This window comes from Erpetoichthys calabaricus, chromosome 16, assembly GCF_900747795.2.
Source record: "Erpetoichthys calabaricus chromosome 16, fErpCal1.3, whole genome shotgun sequence".
Taxonomy (NCBI): Eukaryota; Metazoa; Chordata; class Cladistia; order Polypteriformes; family Polypteridae; genus Erpetoichthys; species Erpetoichthys calabaricus.
Window position 1 is genome coordinate 47,620,397 of NC_041409.2, and position 25,657 is coordinate 47,646,053.

General features: G+C 37.9%; 1 protein-coding gene across 1 annotated transcript in view; it reads right to left on the reverse strand.

The window, feature by feature from the left end:
* Positions 1-2,563: 2,563 nt before the first annotated feature.
* Positions 2,564-25,657, reverse strand: part of ncstn (nicastrin) — a 58,933-nt gene continuing 35,839 nt past the window's right edge. The window contains exons 12-17 of the mRNA XM_028821161.2: positions 16,014-16,116; positions 15,548-15,646; positions 14,650-14,737; positions 5,688-5,851; positions 4,205-4,417; positions 2,564-3,846 (exon numbers count right to left, since the gene is read on the reverse strand). Of these exons, the coding sequence (XP_028676994.1) occupies positions 3,724-3,846; positions 4,205-4,417; positions 5,688-5,851; positions 14,650-14,737; positions 15,548-15,646; positions 16,014-16,116 (790 nt within the window). The 3' untranslated portion in view covers positions 2,564-3,723. The remainder of the gene's footprint in view (positions 3,847-4,204; positions 4,418-5,687; positions 5,852-14,649; positions 14,738-15,547; positions 15,647-16,013; positions 16,117-25,657) is intronic.

Below are 25,657 nucleotides of genomic sequence, written 5' to 3' on the forward strand. Positions count from 1 at the left end.
AGGGGCCAGCTGCAGGGAAAGTCAGGAGATAATAATGGTTCCCAGGGAACTCAAGGTATCGGACAGACAGGAGCAGAGGGGAGTCACAGAAAAAGAGCAAATGAGCCAATATGAGCGAGGTCGGAGTGATAAGAAATGACTATATAAGTTTGGAGTCCTGAATTGTTCAGGGCTCAGCTCAATTTGGCCGTATTGGGTTGAGTCCGTGTTATTATTATGGTTATTTTATTGCAATAACACTATAGACTCTGTTTGCCTATCCCGAGACTCCTAATAGCCTTCATTTCAGGTACAGTTAGGTCCATAAATATTTGGACAGAGACAACTTTTTTCTAATTTTGGTTCTGTACATTACCACAATGAGTTTTACATGAAACAACTCAGATGCAGTTGAAGTGCAGACTTTCAGCTTTAATTCGGTGGGGTGAACAAAATGATTGCATAAAAATGTGAGGCAACTAAAGCATCTTGTTAACACAATCCCTTCATTTCAGGGACTCAAAAGTAATTGGACAATTGACTCAAAGGCTATTTCATGGGCAGGTGTGGGCAAGTCCAGTGTTATGTCATTATCAATTAAGCAGATAAAAGGCCTGGAGTTGATTTGAGGTGTGGTGCTTGCATGTGGAAGATTTTGCTGTGAACAGACAACATGTGGTCAAAGGAGCTCTCCATGCAGGTGAAAGAAGCCATCCTTAAGCTGCGAAAACAGAAAAAACCCATCAGAGAAATTGCTACAGTATTACGAGTGGCAAAATCTACAGTTTGGTACATCCTGAGAAAGAAAGCAAGCACTGGTGAACTCAGCAACGCAAAAAGACCTGGACGTCCATGGAAGACAACAGTGGTGGATGATTGCAGAATCATTTCCATGGTGAAGAGAAACCCCTTCACAACAGCCAACCAAGTGAACAACACTCTCCAGGAGGTAGGCGTATCGATATCCAAGTCTACCATAAAGAGAAGGCTGCATGAAAGTAAATACAGAGGGTGCACTGCAAGGTGCCAGACACTCATAAGCCTCAAGAATAGAAAGGCTAGATTGGACTTTGCTAAAGAACATCTAAAAAAGCCAGCACAGTTCTGGAAAAACATTCTTTGGACAGATGAAACCAAGATCAACCTCTACCAGAATGATGGCAAGAAAAAAGTATGGAGAAGGCGTGGAACAGCTCATTACCCAAAGCATACCACATCATCTGTAAAACACGGTGGAGGCAATGTGATGGCAATCACCGGCCAGGCCACTAGGATTTCTCTATGGCTCCCCACCTCGATGGTCAGTCCGGGCTGAACTGCTCCACAGAGTTACACAGCATTACGGTAACAATCTTAATAATAAATAAATGTACTCGCCACGAGTCAGTAAGGATTAAAATGCTAGCAGCCCAAGCAACGAACATACCCTAAAAAGAGAAAGAACAAAAAATAGCACAAGTTGTAAATTTCAACTGGACCACTCAAAACAACTTTGGGGGTTGGGAAATCTTGAAGAAATGACTTCTCCTTACTCTGTACATCACATGTAACAGCAAACGTGTGAATAGTCATCAAATGAAAGAGTCTCGTGTCCTAATATACTTGTGGTACAAAAAGAATTCTACTTTAAAATTGTACACATTTGCACATAAACGTAAAACAAAATGAACTTAAGGAAAATGTTTATTCATGTCACATCAGATTTTTTTTTCCAAAATATTTACACATGGTTAATTCTTTAAATTAGATGGTTTCACAGCAGTTATAAGAGCATTTCATTAAGAAAAAAAAACAACTTGTGAAGCTAACAAACAGTTCAGCTGGCTACTCTGAGTAACTTGAGCACATTGGGACTTACAAATTGAGAAACGTCTCTCTCTGCATCATCTTCATCTTCATATACCATATGTACTGAATCCCTGTCAAACACTATGGTGTATATTGTGTGTGTTGGTAACATTACACACACACACAATAATTTATATATATATATATATATATATATATATATATATATATATATATATATATATATATATATATATATATATCTACATATACACACACACACACACATACATAAACATACCTATACATATATACTGTATATACACATATACATACACACACACACCAATACATTTCAATCCATCCATAACGGGTCAGTTTAAAACAGTAACTTTAATTTGTTCTAAGGTCAACACTCCAGTGTTTCACACTCAATTACAGACTAATTTTAAGAACCAAGTCATTCAGCCTCTGAAACAATGCCTGCGTATCTACTGTTTAACCAAGCAATTTAAAATTTAGAGAAAAAATATTGGGCAAAAACATTGAAATGCAGTGCTCCATACAGTATATGAATTTTGTAGATTCCCAAAATCATTCCTAGTCTCGCTACTCAATGTCCAGCTGAGCCTGAAATTCAAGACAGTGCTTTTATTTTATAGATTTCTGAATTCATTTTGAAATCACATAAATGTCTTAGAAGAAGCAGTTCATAATTCTGAATGCATAAATAAACTTTATATTCAAAATGACAAAAATGTAGAAATAAATACATTTTTTTTTCAGAAACATGGGCAAAAGCAAACAATTTATTCTTTTCATTCGAGGTAGAATTTAAACTAACAAATGGAATACAAAAATTGAAAAAAGGTTAATGCATTTTTAAATAATGTACTTCCACGCTATACATACAGTGTGAAATCCCCTGAATGGAAACTTTGTCTTCGCAATCCCTGTAAGGAGTCCAGCTCAGGGATTAGTGTCACATTTATGTACAGATGTGATCACATTAAAATGAGTTTGTCGTTCTGGTTAACAATGCATTGGTTTGTACCGATTAACCCGGCGACCATAGCTTTTATAAATACCGCATACCAGACCTGCTTACCGACATTCAAAAATACATCTTGTACTTAAGTACACACCTTTTATTTTATTACACCTCATAAAATTCTGAAGTGGCATGTTGAATGCAGAAATATAAAATAATTACATCAAATTACCAATCATTCAGACAAAACTTGAAAAAAAGGAGCCTTATTAAATCACCTACTTAAGTCATCTATCTACGTGGCATTACCCTTCAATCTAGCAAGATCGATCTTTGAGCAGAGAAATTACAAATAATACACTAAAAAGTCCAGCAGGACGATGTGTAACCTTTTAAAGCTTAGGACTGCAGTGGGGTCGACTCCTGTCAACTACGCGTTATCTGGCAGTTGTGCGGTGCCACATTTAAATACTGATTTAATACAACCTTGAGTGAATTTAGCAGAAAAAAAAAAGGCATCCATTGTATCCATTATCAAAAACAAAATTAGACGATGAAAGAGGGTTCACAAATTTCTGTGTGTTTACATGTAAAGTGATAAGAGATGCACACAATTACAGTAATAATAAACCAGCAATAAGGAAGGAAATGTTGAATTAACGTGGGCATGTTAAACACGTACTGAAAATGAACCCTAACCTAACAAAAGCTGGTATGGGAACGTGTTAAAATTCATAGGCTGGACAGGGCAACAGAAACCAAATGTGTGTGATTAGCAAATCCAATTTAACAGTGCACACAATCACTTAGCAGTGCTACAAAAGGTCCATTTTATCAGGATTTTCATCCATCTTGGAAATGTAGGTTCATTCTCATCAAAGCTGAATTTTCCAGTCTTCTAGTGTTTATTTTTAGGAGCACTGTCTTGAACAGACGACTAGTCCTTTCCTAAAAATGACAGTCCATCAATAGGCGGCTGTGCTGGGTTCTCGGCTCACAGTGAACAAAATATCTGCTTTGGTGCTGATAAAATACGTCACCAATAATGATATGACCAGAATTGCAATTCCAATCGCAAGAGTCAACATCTGCAGAGTAAGACAAGGGTGGTGGTAAAAACAAAAGTGAAAAAGTTAAACTTAGAAATGCCCAAAAAAGGCAACACAGGTTAGGCTATATTTTATCGGGTCTATCAGAGTGTTAAAGTAAAATACTAAAACATGAACTAAAACAAAGAAGTCCTTTACTTCACATAGATTTAGGTTTTAGTAGAAGGCATCTGCAGCAGGTCACAGAGATTATAATAGCAAGTCACAGGAAAAGCACTTTGAATAGCTTTTACATTTTATTCATTGTACTATACATTCTACAAAAATATGAATGCCACAGTGCTGCTAAATTTATTAAGTTACAAGAAAAATATTGACTGACAGAATACATATTTACCTCCAGTTCCTTGCTTGAGACTAAAAATATTCGAGCTTTAATTTCTTTCCAGCGGGATTCTGTCCAGGTAGAATAATTAAGGGCACCATATTGCTTAAGGACAAAGGCTGGAGAAACAGCTTCACCCAGACGTACTGTTGAGCGTACGCAATAGGAAACTGGATCAGAACCGTTCAGAGGCACAGAGCCTTGAATCCAGAAATAATCATAAAGCTACAGGTTTACAAAAAAAAAAAAAAAAAGAAGAAGAAGAAGAAGGCTTTAAAAGTCTAACAGTGAGCAAACATTGACATTAACACAAATGTTTCCACCTTAATCTGCAAAAGTGAAATCTGACACATTTTATTGTGAGTAAGCCACTCTGTCATTTGAAAGGATAAACTTGCTTAACATGTTTACAGGAATGCAGATGTTTTGTCCCGAGGTCTGTGGACACATCATCATTTAGTATCTCATCAAGCTGCTGCTCATACTTCTTACTATTTCACTAACTGAATAGATGTTACCGCTAATGGCCTTCACTTGCAGTGGATTCAGAAAGTACTCACTTCATGGTGTTGTAGATTCAATTGTAAAATAAACAGATTTGCCATTTTTGCCCATCAATCTACACTCAATAACCCACAACGACAAATTGATAACATGGTTTCAGAAAGGTCTGCAAATGTATTAAACTCAAAAACTGAAATCTCTCATTCATGTAAGTATTCAGACCCTAAATTCAGTACTTTATAGAAGCTCTTTAGGCAGCAATTCCAGCTCTGAGTCTCCTTGGGTAAATCTTTACAAGCTTTGCACTCCCAAATTTGGACAGTTTACCTCATTCTTTCTGGCAGACTCTCTCAAGTTCTGTTAGACTGGATAGGATGTGTCTGTAAACTTCACAGATGTTCTATGTGGTTTAAGACTGGGCTTTGGCTGAGCCACTCAAGAACAGTCAGAGACTTGTCCCAAAGCCACTCCCGCATCGTCTTAGCATTGTTGTAGTGAAAAGTGAACTGTCACCCTGACTAATGCCCTTCTTGCAGTGTTACTCAGTTTGGCAGGACAGTCACCTCTAGGAAGAGTCCTGATGGTTCCAAACGTTTTCCATTTGCCAATTATTGAGGTCACTGTTTCTTGGAGCTGTGAGGTGGCAGCGCTAGCCACTATGTCACTGTGCTGTCAAATTGGGATAGATGTTTATAAAATCCTCAATATATGATTCATCTCTTTCTCTGCTAATACTAGACTTTTTGTCCCCACCAAAGTTTATATAACCAAGTGATGAAGTACAAATCACTAAGAAGCTTTGGGGAGAACTTTGCTCTTTTAACAGAAGTTTACTAAAATGCATAAGTGCCTAATTTATTCTGAAAAAACTCTCCAACAAATACAGTACTTCCATTATTTATATTTCTCAGACAAATATAAAGAATTTTTACATGAAACTTGAAGTGAAAATATTAAGCCAATTATTCAAAAACAATTCATTCATACTGACCTCTCTGTTCTGGTCACCACTCTTGTCTGTATTTTGGCATTGTTCTTTAGTCAGGTTTGCCACTGTGCCAGTTAGGTTTGCCAAGACATACTGAATTAAACGCTTTTGTTTAGGGCTTGAGTTTGGCAAAATCACTCCCACATAATATTGAGGTGGTCCGTTCACTGGAAATCAAAAGTGATTTTATTACAATATACCAGGTTGCCTTTTTATGGTCAATAACTAGTCAAATAAAAAACAACACACAAAAAGTCATAAAAAGCATCTAACACAAATGTAAAATCCCTTGGCTCATGCAAATTACCAGAATATCCTGTTAGATCAATATATTCTGTTATATTACTTACTTTCTTTATTTTAACAACATGTCTTAGAATAACAACAGTACATTACCAGAAATGCATTATAATCAAATTAATTCTATATACCAGCAAAATTACCAGTATATGACTGCCATTGTATCTTGTCAAAAAGGGACAGGGTTTTCCATACCACATACCATAATCTAAGTCCGTTTAATCCTGAGCAGGGTCATGGGGGGGCACCTATCCTACCAAGCACTGGGCACAAAGCAGGGACAATCCCTACGGAAGGGTGCCAGTCCACTGCAGGGCAAGCACACACTTGCCAATTCACCTAACCTGCATCTCTTAGGTCTGTGGGAGGAAAGTGGAGCACCTGGAGAAAACTCAGAGACACGGGGAGAACACGCAAACTGCATGCAGAGGGGGTTCCCTTGTAACTGGACAGATGTAGAAATTTTTTGCAAGTAGGAGTGGGCAAATGTGGCCAAGTCCAGATATGTCAAATTGATAGACTCGTCCCCCAAAAGACCAAGTGCTGTAATAAAATCAAAAGGTGCTTCAACTAAGTATTAGCTTAGGGGGTCTGCACACTATTGCCACCAGGTTTGTTTGGATTTTTTTTTCCTTTCTCACTGAACAGTTTCCGATTTGTTTTCACCTTCTTTGTATACAGTGCAATTTTGCAATAACAGAAAGTGGAATAAGCTCTGGCAGGATTTAGCTTGGTTTCTTTGTTACATGAAATGTGCGATTTGTAGCAGGAGTGTGTAGACATTTTTTATATCCACTGTAACAGGAGAAAGCTACACGTGTCATCAGTTTAGTCCCTCAGGGGTCTCTGCCCTTGGACTGCTACTTTTTTCTAATTTATTATTAATTACATCAATTCCAGAGTAGTTAGTAAACTCTGCACATGATACTAAAATTGGAGTGATAGCAGATACTGAGGAAGGAGCAAACACAATTCCAAACAACTTTGACAATTTTTAGAACTGGGCAAACACTTGGAAAATGTACTTTAAACTGAGAAGTGGGACACATGGGCAAAAGGAACACCAATTATAAATTAAATTTGGGAGACCACTGTCCTACGGGAAGCACCCTTTAGGGGTTTACCTTGATACAACATTGTCAAGGACTAAGCAATTGTGCAGAAGTGATTAAAAAGGCAAATAAAACATTGAGGGACGCTCTTCTCAGACTATGTAACTTAATAATGAGATCATATCTGGATGGCTGTGTGCAGTTCAGGTCACAATGCTACAAAAAAAAAAAAAAGATACAGCAGTACTTCAAGCTATACAGAGCAGAGTGACCAAGTGCTTCCCAGGAAAGGATGTGTTCTGTTCTGACAGGCTCCTGTTTAGTCTCGAGCAGAGGGGACTATGTTGGGGGGACCCAACCCAGGACATCAAATTTCTCAAAGGCACTGATAAAGTAGATCCAGCAGAATTCTTTCGGCTAAATGGCAAATTGCACACTCAAGGATGCCAATGAAAATTAAGAGCAAGCACATTTAATACTGAAGCCTAGAAGCACTTCTTCATACAGAGTTGTGGTAATCTGGAATAAACTATTAAACCAAGTAGTTGAATCAGAAACCTTGGCAACCTGTAAGAAATGTCTGGTTGACATATAGGGATGCCTTCGCTATTAGCTAAACAAACTGAACTGTCTCCTCTTGTATGCAAAATATCATCTGTTCATGTTCCTGTTTCTTCTAACAATTATTTCTATGCTTGTTTTTTTAATACTTAACCATTATTTAATTCTGATTCATTTTGAAGTTTTTCTGATCAATAATCTGTTCTTCAAGTATTAAATAAAGCATTTCACAACTACTTATTTTAGGCACTTGAGTTTTCAGATGATATTTATACAACAAGCTCAAATAATGAATACTGTACAGTTGTGCTTGAAATTTGTGAACCCTTTAGAATTTTCTATATTTCTGCATAAATATGACCTAAAACATCATCAGATTTTTCACTCAAGTCCTAAAAGTAGATAAAGAGAAACCAGTTAAACAAATGAGACAAAAATATTATACTTGGTCATTTATTTATTGAGGAAAATGATCGAATATTACATATTTGAGTGGCAAAAAGTATGTGAACCTTTGCTTCAGTATCTGGTGTGACCCCCCTTTGCAGCAATAACTGCAACTAAACGTTTCCGGTAACTGCTGATCAGCCCTGCACTCCGGCTTGGAGGAATTTTAGCCCATTCCTCCGTACAGAACAGCTTCAACTCTGGGATGTTGGTGGGTTTCCTCACATTAGAGTCAGGTGTTTTCAATCAATGGGATGACAATCAGGTGTGAGTGGGCACCATGTGTTATTTAAAGAACAGGGATCTAACAAAGTCTGCTCTTCACAACACATGTTTGTGGAAGTGTATCATGCCACGAACAAATGAGATTTCTGAGGACCTCAGAAAGAGAGTTGTTGATGCTCATCAGGCTGGAAAAGGTTACAAAACCATCTCTAAAGAATTTGGACTCCACCAATCCACAATCAGACAGATTGTGTACAAATGGGGGAAATTCAAGACCATTGTCACCCTCCCCAGGAGTGGTTGACCAACAAAGATCACTCCAAGAACAAGGCGTGTAATAGTCGGCGAGGTCACAAAGGACCCCAGGGTAACTTCTAAGCAACTGAAGGCCTCTCTCACATTGGCTAATGTTCATGTTCATGAGTCCACCATCAGGAGAACACTGAACAACAATGTTGTGCATGGCAGGGTTGCAAGGAGAAAGTCACTGCTCTCCAAAAAAAACATTGCTGCTCGTCTGCAGTTTGTTAAAGATCATGTGGACAAACCAGAAGGCTATTGGAAGAATGTTTTGTTGACGGATGAGACCAAAATAAAACTTTTTGGTTTAAATGAAAAGCGTTATGTTTGGAGAAAGGAAAACAGTGCATTCCAGCATATGAACCTTATCCCATCTGTGAAACATGGTGGTGGTAGTATCATGGTTTGGGCCTGTTTTGCTGCATCTGGGCCAGGACGGCTTGCCTTCACTGATGGAACAATGAATTCTGAATTATATCAGAGAATTCTAAAGGAAAATGTCAGGACATCTGTCCATGAACTGAATCTCAAGAGAAGGTGGGTCATGCAGCAAGACAACGACCCTAAGCACACAAGTCGTTCTACCAAAGAATGGTTAAAGAAAAATAAAGTTAATGTTTTGGAATGGCCAAGTCAAAGTCCTGACCTTAATCCAATCGAAATGTTGTGGAAGGACCTGAAGTGAGCAGTTAACGTGAGGAAACCCACCAACATCCCAGAGTTGAAGCTGTTCTGTACGGAGGAATGGGCTAAAATTCCTCCAAGCCGGTGTTGCAGGACCGATCAACAGTTACCGGAAATGTTTAGTTGCAGTTATTGCTGCAAAGGGGCGGTCACACCAGATACTGAAAGCAAAGATTCACATACTTTTGCCACTCATAAATATGTAATATTCGATCATTTTCCTTAATAAATAAATGACCAAGTATAATATTTTTGTCTCATTTGTTTAACTGGTTTCTCTTTATCGACTTTTAGGACTTGAGTGAAAATCTGATGTTTTAGGTCATATTTATGCAGAAACAGAGAATTCTAAAAGGGTTCACAAACTTTCAAGCACAACTGTATATACTCGCATTCAAGTTCTCCTGCGTATATGTCGGGGTTTGATTTTACTGTATAATTTCCTGTATTTTATAATGTCGTTCGTTTAAGTCGAATGCGGAAAACTCGTGCTGTTGGTCCAAGAGATTATGATATGCTAATGCCCACCTGAGAGAGTAGCCACGGAGCACACAACCTGTTTTTTTTTCTATGTATTGTGCCTACGTGACCACACGGTAATATCCTAACTATTCCGAAACGATGTTTGCATGGATGTGTGTTTTTTTTTTTTTGTATTTCACACTTTCATACACCTTTATCATAAGAGGTTCCCTTATCCACAATGGAGCATTCGATCAGAAGAAAATATGAAGCTGGTTTTAAATTAAAAGTCTTTGAAGTAGCAAAAGAAATTGGTAACTGCGCTGCTGCAACAAAATTCGATATGCCTGAGATACTGGTGTGAAATTGGAAGAGGCAAGAAGATGTTAAAAGAAAAAACAAAAAAAAAAAATTTAAGAGCCGCATTTTTGAACGGGCGTATAAGTCAGGGTCTGATTTTATGATCGATTTTTACTTATACATGAGTATATACAGTAATTTCAGGCTGTTTTTAGTCTGTGTGAAAAATAAACCTTTATAAACTTAACAACAAAATCCTAATTCAGAAAAAGTGAATTCATTTAATGGTAAGGGTAAGTTTTGCTGTGGGCCTCTATTCATTACGCATTATGTGGTTCACTTCATGTTATTAGGTAGAATCAGTCACAACGGAAAGACACTCTTGCAAAACATATTTCAGATACAGAGGTACTCTATTTAGTACCACAAGGTACAAACAGAGAAACAACTGGACAAACAAACACAAAGAAGACTACTTCTTCCATGTATGCCAGTGAAAATCTCTCCACGGGTTACACACAGGTTATTGTTTTCAGCTTATGTAAGATTCTCATTAAAAATTAAAACAAACCTAAAGTAAGCATATGCTTCTTATACTAAACCATTAACAGAAACAAACCTACATTCAAGCATGCAGGCAATGATAAACTTGTAAAGTAGATAAAGATGTACCCATTTGTCAGGCCAATTAACCAGAAGTCATACAAAAGTGTTTAGTGCCAAACTATTAATGCTTCTTAGGGTAATACTTTAGACAATAATTAAAGAGAGGAAATATAAATTTGATCCCCCTATACAGGGGCAGGAATAAAAAAGTGAACTTAGATTTAGGTTATGTTTATTGGTTTTCATCTGTGTGTATACAGTAACACCCCAGTAAACTAAGTACAGTGGAACCTCGGTTCACGAACGTCTCGGTTTATGACCAAAACGTTCTCCAAACTTTTGCCTCGGTTCACGACCACACACTCGGTATATGAACAAGCCAGTTTCCCCTTTCGGTTTGTGCGCGCCGATGATTTCCACACCTGTTGTATTGTTCTCGGTCAGACGTACGTGCGTGCTTTCGCTGTGAACTCTTTGTGCTCTATTTCATTTCCCTTCCGGTTCGTGCTGCGCCGATTACTGTATTTAAGCACGTGTTCAGCCTCTCCCTGTTCATTGTTCTCAGTCAGACGTGCGTGCTTTACCTGTGAACTCTTTGTGCTCTACAGTATTTTGTGTGCTTTTGCAGTTAACCATGGCTTCTAAGCAAGTGAAGAGTGGTGAGAAGAAAGTGTTGCAATGTTACTTTTCTCTTTTTTTCAAATGTTTATTTTTTTCCATGTGCTTAAAACTCATTTAAAAAGAGTGTTTACAGCGATCGGGTTGTAATGCTATTAGCGTGAACTCCTGCAATGTTACTGTCTTGGTTGACTTTTAAATAAAGTTCGGATTTGTTCAAATGTTCCTTTTTTCTCCCTGTGCTTAAAACTCATTTAAAAAGAGTGTTTACAGCGATTGGGCTGTAATGCTATTAACGTGAACTCCTGCAATGTTACTGTCTTGGTTGGCTTTTAAATAAAGTTCGGATTTGTTCAAATGTTCCTTTTTTTCCCCCTGTGCTTAAAATTGTAAGGCTATAGCGTGAACTGCTGCAATGTTACAGAGAGAGAGGGGGGGCTCGCGTGCTTCTGAGAGACAGAGGGGGAGGGGGCTCGGTGCTGCTGAGAGAGAGAGAGGGGGGTGGGGGCTGGGGAGGCTCGAGTGCTGCTGAGAGAGAGAGAGAGAGAGAGCCTGCGTGTGCAGCTGAGCTGGGAGCCTGGGTGTTTGTGTCAGTGTTATTCAATGTTTTTACATTAGTTTACTACTACACTGTGCATTCTATGGTGTAATTAACTATATTTGTGCTTAAAAATCTTTAAAAAAATATATTTACATACAGTTCGTATGGTCTGGAATGGATTAATTGTATTTACATGCAATCTTATGGGGAAATTGCTTCGGTCCACGACCAAATCGGTTTACGACCAGAGGTTTGGAACGAATAATGGTCGTGAACCGAGGTTTCACTGTAGATGCATTCCAGGATTTTAGCAGGGATGTTTGACACCATGGCTTCAAAGAATGTATCTGTTTTAAAGCACCTCACTGCTTCGAAGCAGTGTATCAAAGCTTTACAACCTCATGAATTGTGATGGCCAAAGCTTTAATCATTACTGACATGCCAACAATGCTCTGACTGCTTCTCTTCGAAGATATGCCCAACTGCTTTGAAATGCTGTGAAAAGGGGATGTGAAACTATTTCTCGTATCTTATGCTCAGAAGATACTGAAATAAATTAGGAATCCAGAAGTGTGGAACCAGTTATGTGTGCCCTGTTCCAAAAACACATTCCCAAAACCCTGTTATGATTCAATTTGTCCCTTAGGGCAATTATTCCCTAAGTACTAATGAAAAAAATATTAACCTCTTATGTTGTCTCGCAGGAAAAAAAAAACACCCTGATGTGATAAAGATGTCACATAATTTTATTAATCAGTGGTGACTTATAATGTTATGGTAGTGCTGAGCACCATTGCATTTTTGTTGTTTACATCGCTATAGCAACGCAGCTGTTAACACTAGAATCCCTGAAGCTTACGATTTTTTTCCATTGTCCCTGGCCTCCTTATATTTTCCTGATATATGCCAAGAAGCTCGCTGCTCCTTATCACTGCCCTAACACCCTGCTTTTGTTTAACAAATGTGTGGATTAGCAGAATGCAGCCTGCTACACCCCCTATTCAGTCAGATGAAGGCATTTCCCTGCTGCAATCCTCACAGTTCAAGTGTGTTGAAGTGTTAACCTGGCGATGCGTTTGTAAGGAATTAAATAGGTAATGAAATATCGTGATTTGAAATACATACAATTTATGTGTATTCCGTGTCTACAGCGATCTGAGTAAATATACAATGACAGAGGAAAAGTGAGGCAAGAAATGCTGAATACACAGATAAAACATAAAACTGTTTTTGTATGTTTTAGTAATAATGACATAATTTTGAAGTGAAGTGTAGGATGGTGAAGCCTAAAAATTCAAAAACACTTTTGCAAAACAAGTATGCTTTTATTCAAAAATAAAACCGAAGAAAAAGAAATTGCTCAACTGACATGTTGCTGAAGCCCAACTATCAGTAGGGACAAAGTAAAAGACGTTGGCCTACATGTGTGTTTATGCGTCTCATTTTCAACCAGTTGTCACAGTGGTAACACTACACCAGCATAGTCTGTGCAGATAGTTCAGTGGATAAGCTACCGCTTAGCAGTGTCGAGGTAACAGGTTTGAATTCCACATCAGCTCTGCATTTAGCGCTTTAAGTACTGAGCTCCTTATTATTATTATCATATAACAAAAACATATATTTGATATGAGTCTGTAACATCCTGTGTAAATTTATGGTATTTCTAAAGAATGCTACTTTTCCTCGCATACAGACATTTGTATCAACAAGTCATTTGAATTTTTTTTTTTTTTTTTTTTTTAAATTCAGTTTTATTCTTGAACTCTTCAAGAAAAAAGTCAATCAAATGACATGTTACTGTGAATGTCCACGTAACAGAACAGAAAAAATGTTCTTCATAAAAATAAATAAAACAGTTTCTAATTAAGAAACTGGCTAAAACGGAAAACTGCAGCCACAGTGGACCACCAGGACTGTAACCGAGTACCCCTGGCCTAATCATTCCTGCTGCCAGCTGCACCTTACATGGGTTTGGAGACAATATCATCTGCCTCACACTCCTCAAGTTTGTAAGACAATCCAAGCAAGGAACCTTAAGAAGACATTCTGGAGACCAGGTTTGCAGACTAATAAACTTTTGCAGCAGAGAAGCATCTCTGAAGTATTTCCAGGTAAGTGTTCTGTATATTTGCCTCCTCTTCCAGCTTTTCTCATCACCCAGTACTAACTCTAATGATTCAAAACATGACATTGCTTTTCTCCATCCTCTGCTTTCTTTATAATATGTAAATTTTAGTTTCTATAGATATTGCTTATTATTTTTATAAAATACTGGAAATATTGTTCCTTTATAAAAAAAAATTATTAATGTAACTAGAGTGTGTACAAAAAAACCTAAGCACTCATGTGTAATAACTTTGCATTCTATAACACACAACATCAATGACAGATAAAGATTCTGTGTACAGAAGGTGCACAATATCAGGACACTAGCTGACTGGTACTTGAACTTGCCCATGCACAACTTATGAACTTTATGAATAAATGGTAAATTTATATATAAAACAAACTTATTTAACTAAAGGTCTTAATTTTTCAAATTAAATGATTTTAGCTATACATTCTGTTCATTTTCTATGAGGACCAATAAAATACATTTGAGAAAGAAGAAAACAAAAGCTCATCTAAAAAGATAAAACCTCTTAAAAAACAGTACATTCCTGCTGCAACATTCCAAGGAACTGCATAGTGTGATGTGTGTCCATTATCTTTTTTATAATATTGCTTTAGATTGTACTTCTAAAATATGAAAATACATTTACATAATTTCAAACAATGCTTAACAGAGAAGACACAAGGCTATCATAGCTAAAATGGGACACAAAGTAAATGAAAAATAATCTCGATATTGCACATGGGTTGGTCTTACCTAGACTTGGCTTAACGTCTTGATTGACGAGTGACCTGAACCATGAGTTATTGGATCGAATTGCAAATCCATACAACATTTTTGTAACCTGGTGAGAAACAAAGTAGGTTGGTGTAATCAGTTAATAAAAATTCAAAAGTAAGAGAATATACACATCAAGAAAATAGCAAAAGTGAAGGCAGTTTAAATAAACACAGTAAAAAATGTTAGCTGAACCCACTTAACAATAACTACCTTGTTTTTCCCGAGGTAACACACTAACATGGATGATTTGATTTTGGAGACACTGTAAAATTTTCCTTTCAACAATCTAGAGTAGCGAGTCATAGGAAAAAGAGATTGTAGGTGGCATGCTGTTCAGTGTGAATATGGTATCATATTCTGAAAAGAATAGCCCTACTCTTCTTTTCACTGTCTATAAAATGTTTTGCACCCCTTAAACATTTTTACTGTTATTTAACAATGCATCTCAGTTACCACTTTGGACTCTTTAATGAAAACAAATCTCTGAAAAACAGTTTAAATCAACTACAAATATAAAACACAAAATAACTGATTAAGTACCCTCCCCCTTCAAGTCAGTATTTAGTAGATGTGTTTTTAACTGCTATGACATCTCTCTTTCTAATAAGCTTTGCACATCTCGACCCTGCCAATTTTCCCCATTCTTTTTTGCAGAACTGCTCAAGCCGTGTCAGGTTGCATAGAGATCGTGAGTGAACAGCCTTTTAAACAGGTATTTAATAAATACACTGTCAGGAACGTATCACAGCAATTTAAAAGCACCATTGTTGGCCAGAAAACCCTTAGTTGTGGCCACTTATACCATTCATAACACAAAAATGTTAAAAAGATTAAATGCATCCATACATTTTGTAATATCTAGTTCAAAACTAACCGTTTTGGGGTCAGCCCGCACTTTGAACAAATCTTCTTCACTGCCACCAGCTTGTTTGAATAAGGTTTTGGCTACAACCGTAGCTACCTCAGAGAGAGACTGTGGAAAGATAAAGGAAAACATTAAAATTACATAGTGAAAAGAAACCTAATGTCTATTAATTAGATAGACTTCAATCGACGAGCAGTTCATATCTTTTTGAAAAAGGCTCATTCATGTGTTTAAAATCTTTCCTGACTTACATCTCAAAACCTTGCTAACATTTCCAAAAGAATTAATTTTATTATAATTTTTTTTTATAAACAGGTTTTCTCTTAGATTAAACAAATAGTTATTAAATGGCTGAATCAAAAAAAGCACAAATAGGAGACAAAAATGTTTGCTGATGCAGTAACTATTAGGTTTACAAAAAAGAAAATTAAGCCAGCTTGATGGATAACTTGGGAGGTTCTTTTCTTTATTTTACCTGAGCTGCAGCAGTAACAAATTCTAACTGCTCTTCTGGCCCCAGTTCACTGGGATACGACATGTTCAGATTCTCAGAAGTGTCATAAATGCTCTCATAATACCTAAATAAAAAATAAAATAATCAAATATTTATTTTTAAAAGCATTACTAGTTAAAACCTATATAAAATGTGTATATGCACTTAAACTGCCATCAATGTTTCTGTTATTGACCATGCTTAATTCAGTTCAGTACACATCTATTTATTATCAAAGTAGTTGTGCTACCTGTCTAAGACAAGTTGAAATCTAAGTAAGCAACACAGAACTCAGTGTTAACGTTTGCAGTGCAGTGTCTCCATCCAGATGCTATTTCTCTGCTACATAACGTTTGGTACAGAATTCATAAAACTAGTGCTAGGGTTTGCCATATACCATCTGCTGGATAACGGAGACATAACAACCGGATGGACACACAGAGAGACCCAAAGACACTTGTCCTTTCATTAAGGTGGATATAATATGTATCCATGTATAAGGAGATCACAGAAATAACAATTTGGATGAGAACAGGATATTCAGGAAATCAATTCTTGCCAATCCTACTCTCCTAGATTCTGCTAAATTTCACTGAGTTGAGATCTCAAGGTCCCTAAAGTCCTACTCTACCACACTACTTGGTCATTTATTCCACGTGTTTATGGTTCTTTATGTTAAGAAAAACTCTTAAATTTGGACGTAAGAAGCTTCCAGCTCTGCCCCTGTGTTCTTGGTGAAAATTTCATTTTAAAGTAACAGCAGGAATCTACTGTACTCCTTTCGTAATTTAAAAAATTTCAATCATGTCACCTCCTCATTTCAGTTTACTTAAACTAAAAAGTTTCAGCTCCTGCAACTTTTCCTCACAGTTCATACCACTCAGTTGTGGAATAAGCCTAGTCGCTCCTCTGGATTTTCTCTAGAACACCCAAGTTTTTTTTTTTGGTGATAAAACTACACATTACTCCAGGTGTAGCATCACTAATACGTTATATAGTTTAAGCATAACCTACATTTGACTTGCATTCCATACATCATCCATCCATCCATCTATCCATTATCCAACCTGCTATATCCTAACTGCAGGGCCACGGGGGTCTGCTGGAGCCAATCCCAGCCACCACAGGGCGCGCACACACACACACCAAGCACACACTAGGGACAATTTAGAATCACCAATGCACCTAACCTGCATGTCTTTGGACTGTGGGAGGAAACCGGAGAACCCAGAGGAAACCCACGCAGACAACAGGGAGAACATGCAAACTCCACGCAAGGAGGACCTGGGAAGCAAACCCAGGTCTCCTAACTGCAAGGCAGCAGCGCAACCCACTGCGCCACCATGCCGCCCTTCTATACATCATGCTATACAAAATCTAACATTCTATTAGCCTTCTCAAATGCTTCTGTATACTGTCTACATTTGGACAGTGACAAATCCAGTATGACTCCTAGGTGTTTCTCATAGGGTGTGCTGTCAAGTTTCAGACCTCTATTTGTGTATTCAAATCTAACATTTTTACTTCCCAAGTGTAAAACTATACTTTTACTTACATTAAATCTATCACCCCTAACCAAAGTGATATAAACCAAATTTATTTTATGGATGACATAGCTATGATTTAATCTGTCATAAAATTGCCCAAGTCTGTATTATTGGTCTGATCCCTGTAATGATTCAGATGATTTGCCTTTCCACCGAGTTTAGCACTACTTGCAAACTTAACTAGCTTCTTGTTCACATTCTTATCCTGACTATTACAAAGAGCAGCAGCCCCAGCACCAATCCCTGAGGGACAAAATTTTTACCACCTAATTTTGAAGAGGTTGCTTTCACCATAACCCTTTATTCCCGGTGTCAAGTCAATTTTTACCTGCCTACAGACAGTGCCATAAATCCCCTTTTTATCCCCTCAAGTCTCATCACTAACCTCTCATGTGGGTCCTTATCAAATGCACCTGTCTGGTCATACTCTTTTGTGCTTCCTCATAGAATTCCATCATATTAATAAAACATTTCTCCTGTCTGAATCTATGCTTGACGATTTGCTAATACACTTTTTCCTGACATTCGATGCTCAGTCTTCTCCTTAATAAATTTCTTAATTTACCTATGATGCCTGTTAAGCTTACTGGCCTATAGTTACTTGGATTGGCCTCTTTTATACAATGGGGTAATATTTGCTAGCTTCCAGTCCTTCAAAATTTCTACGGTGTGTGAAGAAATTGTTTATATATGTATACAATGTTAACTGGTCTTGGTGACAACCCAATACAACAATCAATTCAATAACTGATTAAATGTCCCTGTTTTAAAATGAGCGCCAAAGCTAGTTAGGAGGGATTCTATGTACCGGACCTAAATAGTATTTCTTCACTTAGTGGTAAACTTACTATTTTACAATTAAGAGATTCGAGTTCCTATGTAGTGATCCAACACATTCTAGATTATCTGCCAATCCACCTATTATGGTATCATCTGCAAAATTAACCAGCTTGTTATTTATATTGCTATCCAAATTATTTACAGCGCATCACTTTTTCCACATTTTGTTATGTTATAGCCTAAATGGATTAAATTCATTTTTTTCCTCAGAATTCTACACAGAACACCCCATAATGACAACGTGGAAAAAGTTTACTTGAGGTTTTTGCAAATGTATTAAAAATAAAAAAACTGAGAAATCACATGTACATAAGTATTCACAGCCTTTGCTCAATACTTTGTCGATGCACCTTTGGCACCAATTACAGCGTCAAGTCTTTTTGAATATGATGCCACAAGCTTGGCACACCTATCCTTGGCCAGTTTCGTCCATTCATCTTTGCAGCACCTCTCAAGCTCCATCAGGTTGGATGGGAAGCGTCGGTGCACAGCCATTTTAAGATCTCTCCAGAGATGTTCAATCGGATTCAAGTCTGGGTTCTGGCTGGGCCACTCAAGGACATTCACAGAGTTGTCCTGAAGCCACACCTTTGATATCTTGGCTGTGTGCTTAGGGTCGTTGTCCTGCTGAAAGATGAACTGTTGCCCCAGTCTGAGGTCAAGAGCACTCTGGATCAGGTTTTCATCCAGGATGTCTATGTACATTGCTGCAGTCATCTTTCCCTTTATCCTGACTAGTCTCCCAGTCCCTGCTGCTGAAAAACATCCCCACAGCATGATGCTGCCACCACCATGCTTCACTGTAGGGATGGTATTGGCCTGGTGATGAGCGGTGCCTGGTTTCCTCCAAACATGATGCCTGGCATTCACACCAAAGAGTTCAATCTTTGTCTCATCAGACCAGAGAATTTTCTTTCTCATGGTCTGAGAGTCCTTCAGGTGCCTTTTGGCAAACTCTAGGCAGGCTGCCATGTGCCTTTTACTAAGGAGTGGCTTCCGTCTGGCCACTCTGCCATACAGGCCTGAATGGTGGATTGCTGCAGAGATGGTTGTCCTTCTGGAAGGTTCTCCTCTCTCCACAGAGGACCTCTGACAAAGTGACCATCGGGTTCTTGGTCACCTCCCTGACTAAGGCCCTTCTCCCCTGATCGCTCAGTTTAGATGGCCAGCCAGGTCTAGGAAGTCCTGGTGGTTTCGAACTTCTTCCACTTATGGATGATGGAGGCCACTGTGCTCATTGGGACCTTCATAGCAGCAGATATTTTTCTGTAACCTTCCCCAGATTTGTGCCTCAAGACAATCCTGTCTCAGAGGTCTACAGACAATTCCTTTGACTTCATACTTGGTTTGTGCTCTGACATGAACTGTCAACTGTGGGACCTTATATAGACAGGTGTGTGCCTTTCCAAATCATGTCCAATCAACTGAATTTACCACAGGTGGACTCCAATTAAGCTGCAGAAACATCTCAAGGATGATCAGGGGAAGCGGGATGCACCTGAGCTCAATTTTGAGCTTCATGGCAAAGGCTGTGAATACTTATGTATTTTCTTCTCTTCATTATGTAAAGCACTTTGAGCTACTTTTTGTATGAAAATATGCTATATAAATAAATGTTGTTATTGTTATGTACATGTGCTTTCTCAATTTTTTTATTTTTAATAAATTTGCAAAAATCTCAAGTAAACTTTTTTCACATTGTCATTATGGGGTGTTGTGTGTAGAATTCTGAGGAAAAAAATGAATTTAATCCATTTTGGAATAGGGCTGTAACATAAAATGTGGAAAAAGTGATGCGCTGTGAATACTTTCCGGATGCACTGTATATATATTGAAAATAGAAGCAGCCCTAGCACTGCCCCCTGTTGGACACAACTCTGAATATCAGCCAATTCTGATAGGGTTCCTCGCACCATCACCCTCTACTTTATGTGTTTTAGCCAATTCTGTACCCACCAACAAACACCCTGAACTCCTCCTCTGTTTAGTGTCATGCCCTGCCTCTCATGTGGCATCTTATCAAATGCTTTCTGAAAGCCAAGATAAATAATATCATATGCTCCACTCTGGTCATGTCCCTTTGTTGGTTTCTCATAGAATTCCAACATGTTAGTAAAACATGACTTCACTCTTCTGAACCCATGCTGACTATTCAATAAAACTGTTCTTTCCAGGTGTTGTTCAATCTTTTCCTTAATAATTCCTTCCATTAAATTTACCTTTGATGCACATTAAGCTTGCTGGCCTGTTGTTGCTTAGATCTGCCAGATTACCCTTTTTACATAATGGGATAATGTTTTCCTTTCTTACAGTCCTTCAGAATTTCCCCAGTGGGCAGTGACTTCCTAAAAACATGTGTCAAGGTTTTATATGTGTACTCACTACTCACTAGTACTCAAGGATAAATATTATCTGGTCCTGGAGATTTGTTTGATTTCAGCCAATTTAATCTAAGCAGTACTTCTCCCTCTATAATTTCCAAATCACTCTGTACCTCCATAGTAGTCACTTTTATCTCTAGGAAGTTATCTACTTCTTCACATGTGAAGACCTGAGAAAAATGTGTGTTTATTGGGCATCTGCTATTTCACTATCTGTATTTTTAATTAGTTTCTTCTATTCCAGACACATTTCAACTCGTCCTTGACAGTTCTTTTACTACTAAAACATTGAAAGAATCTCTTTGGGTTATCTCTTGTCTTATATGATATACTAGCAAAATACCCGTGCTTCGCAGCGGTGAAATACTGCCTTAAAATTGTTATTAAGAAGAAAAGTAAACATTTTTAAACTGAGGGAAAATATACAAATAATTATTTGTTAAGGATCTCTTTGTATACCACGTTGTCAGTTCGGCCCTCCGGTTGTAATATGACCAAGCTGTGCACTGAGCTTACTCTTGAGCATGCAACGTACAGTTGGCCATGTGAAAAGCAATCTTGCCTCAAATCAATGCCAACCTTTTGTAGGGTTTGTCCCTGAGACTTAATTGTCGTTGCAAAGCAGAGCCTTACTGGAAATTGGAGGCGTTTGAATTGAAATAGGAGATCAGAGGGTATAACGGGGATGTGAGGAATAAAAAGTTCTCCCCTGAGCCACTGCCAGTAAAAATAGTTGCCTCAATTAGGTTCTTTTGCAGACACATGACCTGCAGTCTCGTGCCATTACAAAGTTTCGGTGGCTGTACGCAAATCCACAATCGGGTTTTTTGAGCCAAACCTGTTGTTTTTGTATTAGCCGCTTTTTAGTATTGGAATCGTACCTAGAAACAGAAGCTCTATTAACTTGTGGATTTGTGTGCGAATATTTAGCGGCAGCGTCTCTATTAACTTGTGGATTTGCCTGCGAGTATTTAGCGACAGCGTGTCTATGAACTTGTGGATTTGCCTGCAAGTATTTAGCGACAGAGTCACGAAGTTGTTTCCGCCTAGCTGCATCAGAAAATGTACCACGATGTCCGACATGCCTCCTTTTTACTGTTTTCTCACAGCTTGGATTGCTGCTGTCATAATCGGTTTGAGTTTCATGGTTGGTTTCAATTACGTTAGTATTTGCAGGACTTGTTGTGTTGAAGTAACATTCGGCATCTGTCAAGCGTTGTAAGCATACAACCGGTTTCATCGATAACTTCGCATCCAGCTTTTGAGAGTTGAAACATTCATAAACATCAAAGTGTCCACTACTCAAATCGTCACCTGTGAATCTAAGATGTTTAAGAGGCATTGGTGGTTCTCCAAACGTGTAAAATAGGCACGCAGCCAACTACATGGGAGGCGTGGGGATGGGGGACGCAATATAGGCAGGCAGCCAACTACGTGGGAGGCCAGGGGACGCAGGACGCAACCCTGCGTCACATGGCGACCAAGCTGAAGGCTATGGACGTATATACAGTATGTACATAAGTAGGATTCAGTTATGACCGTTACGCGTAGAATTTTGAAATGAAACCTGCTTAACTTTTGTAAGTAAGCTGTAAGGAATGAGCCTGCCAAATTTCAGCCTTCTACCTAACACGGGAAGTTGGAGAATTAGTGATGAGTGAGTCAGTGAGGGCTTTGCCTTTCGTCGTGTCGCAAAAGTCAATGAATGACTGCTAATAAAGTGACCAAGTTAGAAGAAGTAAGGCAGGACAAAATTTGTTTGTATACAAATCTAAAAATAGCCTACCTAATCTCCAAGAACGCGCACAAAAGCAAGGGAACGATGGGAGCACCAGAACTCTGCTCACATCGCGTCGCTTCGTACCGCAAGCCGCAAGTAGTAAGTCTGTGATAAGCGGAATACCGCTACGCTTTGCACTCACGGGACAGAAGGACAATCCCGACCGCTTTTATATAGTGTCTTGATTCTTCTCCGACTGCCTTTTAGCTTCCTCAACATCCTTCTTAATGGCTGCCCTCTTGTTCTCATACACCGTATGATTCGATTTGGGGTTATCAGTCTTACAATCCTTGCATAGCTGATTTTTTTTCCTTTGCAGTTTCTTTTTTATTTTCATATCTCCCCACTACAATTTTTTTATTATTTCCTACTAATTACAGCTTTTGGGAGGCACCTGTCCTGCATTATGTGTAAAATATAAGGAAATGCAACAGTTATGAACTAGTGACTACTCTATTCTATTAAACAGGCTCTCAGACATGGTCCTTGCATGATTTAATTTATATTTATCAAATTGATTTCAGTATGTTCAGAAATACCTTGCTAGTACTACATCAATATTTTCATAAGTTAGACATTGTGTCCTGAATGGTTCAGTACTTGGGCACTTACTGTTTTCATTTTAAACGCTTGTCTTATAAAACAACATTATAAAACAACATTCACTTTCACTCAAGATGATACTCAGCTATACTTTTCTTTCAGACTAAAGGATTTTTCTCCCAGTGTCCTTAATTAGTGGTTTCTATAAATCAAAAAAGTGGTCATTTGCCTGAATACAGAACAAACAGAAATGTTATTTATTGTGGGATTGATATATCCCAAAAGATTGATCTGTCACTTTTTAACTCTCTAGGTCTAAACATTAGTTTTACTAAAACAGTATGCACCTTATGGATAATACCTAATAGCAACCTGTCTTTTAAAACATATTACAACACTAACGCCTATTTTGTTCAACCTAAAAATACTGGAAAATTAAGATGTTTCTAAACATGCAAAATACTAAGAAATTAAGTCATGCTTTTATGCAAGTATACAAAAGTATGGCAGTTAACAGTCAAAATAAAAATATCATCATCCACAAGACAGGGATACAACTTTAGGCATGTCAAAGCAATGAAGATAAGAGAAAAATTGGTAAGTCAGGACAGTACTGCAGTTGACTGAGTAGCCCCTCAACCAAACAAACATACTCTGTCATCCCTAACCAGTGTGATATAAAACAAACTCATTTTATGGATGACATAGCTATGATTAAAGAGTTTAGAATTAATTAAATGAAAATGCTCTGAGCAGATGGTGCACTACAGTTCACAGGAAGTTAGATAAACAGTGAATCAGTTTAATATTTTAAACGCTTGGACTCTGGCATACCATGTGTTAGGTGAATGGCAATGTAATGGATTTCATCATATTATGTAACTTTCTCATTTACTGGTAGATAATCAAACATTCTGTAGTTTAATCACACACACACACATTTGTGATGCCCTATGCCAAATAAATAATTCTGGCAAAAACTTGAAATGCAAATTGCTTCATTATCCTGAAAAATATTAAATGTTAACATCTCAAGAAAGGCTAACCTATGCATCATCCAGAGCTTCTCAAATAATTGGAATCTAACATTTTTGCCAAGACCTATATAATTTTTGTAATATACAGGTAATCACAATTTACATTTTAAACCACCTTTACATGAACAGCTACTTTTAAAGAAATAGGCATTATAGGTTAAGCATACTGTATATGCTAAAAAAAAGACCAATTGTCAATATGAGGGTAAATCAAAACTAAAAGTAATTTAAAAATTACGTGGTAACTACAACAGATAGAAACTGACGCAATACAACACATTCATGATGGCTTATTTGTAGTTCAAACATGCAGAGAGTAGCGCCCTGTCATTAGTCTAGTTGGAGCCAAATAAACACGGATGTTCTGCTGTCGGATTGCACCACTACTGAACAACGCACCATGAGATTTCTTTGGGCAGAGGAGTGAAATCTGCTGAAGTTCAAGGGTAACTAACAAAGCTTGATCTGGTTGACCACTGACATCGTGCGCACAAGCCCACATTGACATGCCAAATGCCTCCATTACAGAAAGTCAATGGATTATGTTGTCTGCTGTTTCTCCACATTTGGATATCAGCTATTGATTTGCACATGCCATTGTGCATGACTTGGGGTACCGTAAAGTTTATGCAAGATGGGTACCCAAACAGCTCACTGATCTGCGCAAGCCAACATCCTTCAGTGAATTTCAGAAGGTTTTACTCCCTTTGCCCAAATAAATCTCACTATAGGGCGTTATTCAACAATGGTGTAACCCTGCAGTGGAGCGTCCATGTTCATTTCACATAACAGCAGAATGCTATGCTGTGCTGCGTGTGTTCAAACTATCCATAAATCATCACAAACGTTTTATATTGCATCAGATTCTGTCCATTGTGGTTACCACATAATTTTCAAATTGCCTTTACTTGTTTTATTTACCCTCTTACTAAAATTATCGAGAAACACCGGGAGATTGAAAACCTTATTAACTGGTTTAGTAACAGCTCCTTAACAAATCCTCAAATATGGATTTTAGGAGGCATGGAAAGTGTGATATGCCTTTTGACATTAACGGGTTGCTGTGGCGAAAGAGAGAAGCTTTAAGCTCTTAGTGGCCTCCATTACTGAATTTTTTCATTGTCCCCTAACACAACAGTCACCTTAGGAAGTGACATTTATGGGTGTTCAGTTCGATTTTGAAATGGTGCTTAAAGTTCACATTTGCTGTTTGCAAATCTGCTTATTTTCATCTTATGTCCACAGGAAGGCTTAAAGTTAAATTTGGTAAAAATGAAGAAAAAAAAATTTTTAATCTAAATTGTCCATTCAACAGTGATGCACATAGTACTAACCAGCTAAGTTGTACTCCACATACGGATGCAAACATTTATACCACGACAGTAAATGTTACAAAGCTTACAAAGCTGACAAAACTGTTTTTAAAAAAAGCAGCTTTAAAAAGAGTTCATGTAGTAATTCTATAATAATTTTTGATCTTACTGTATTAAACTGGAAT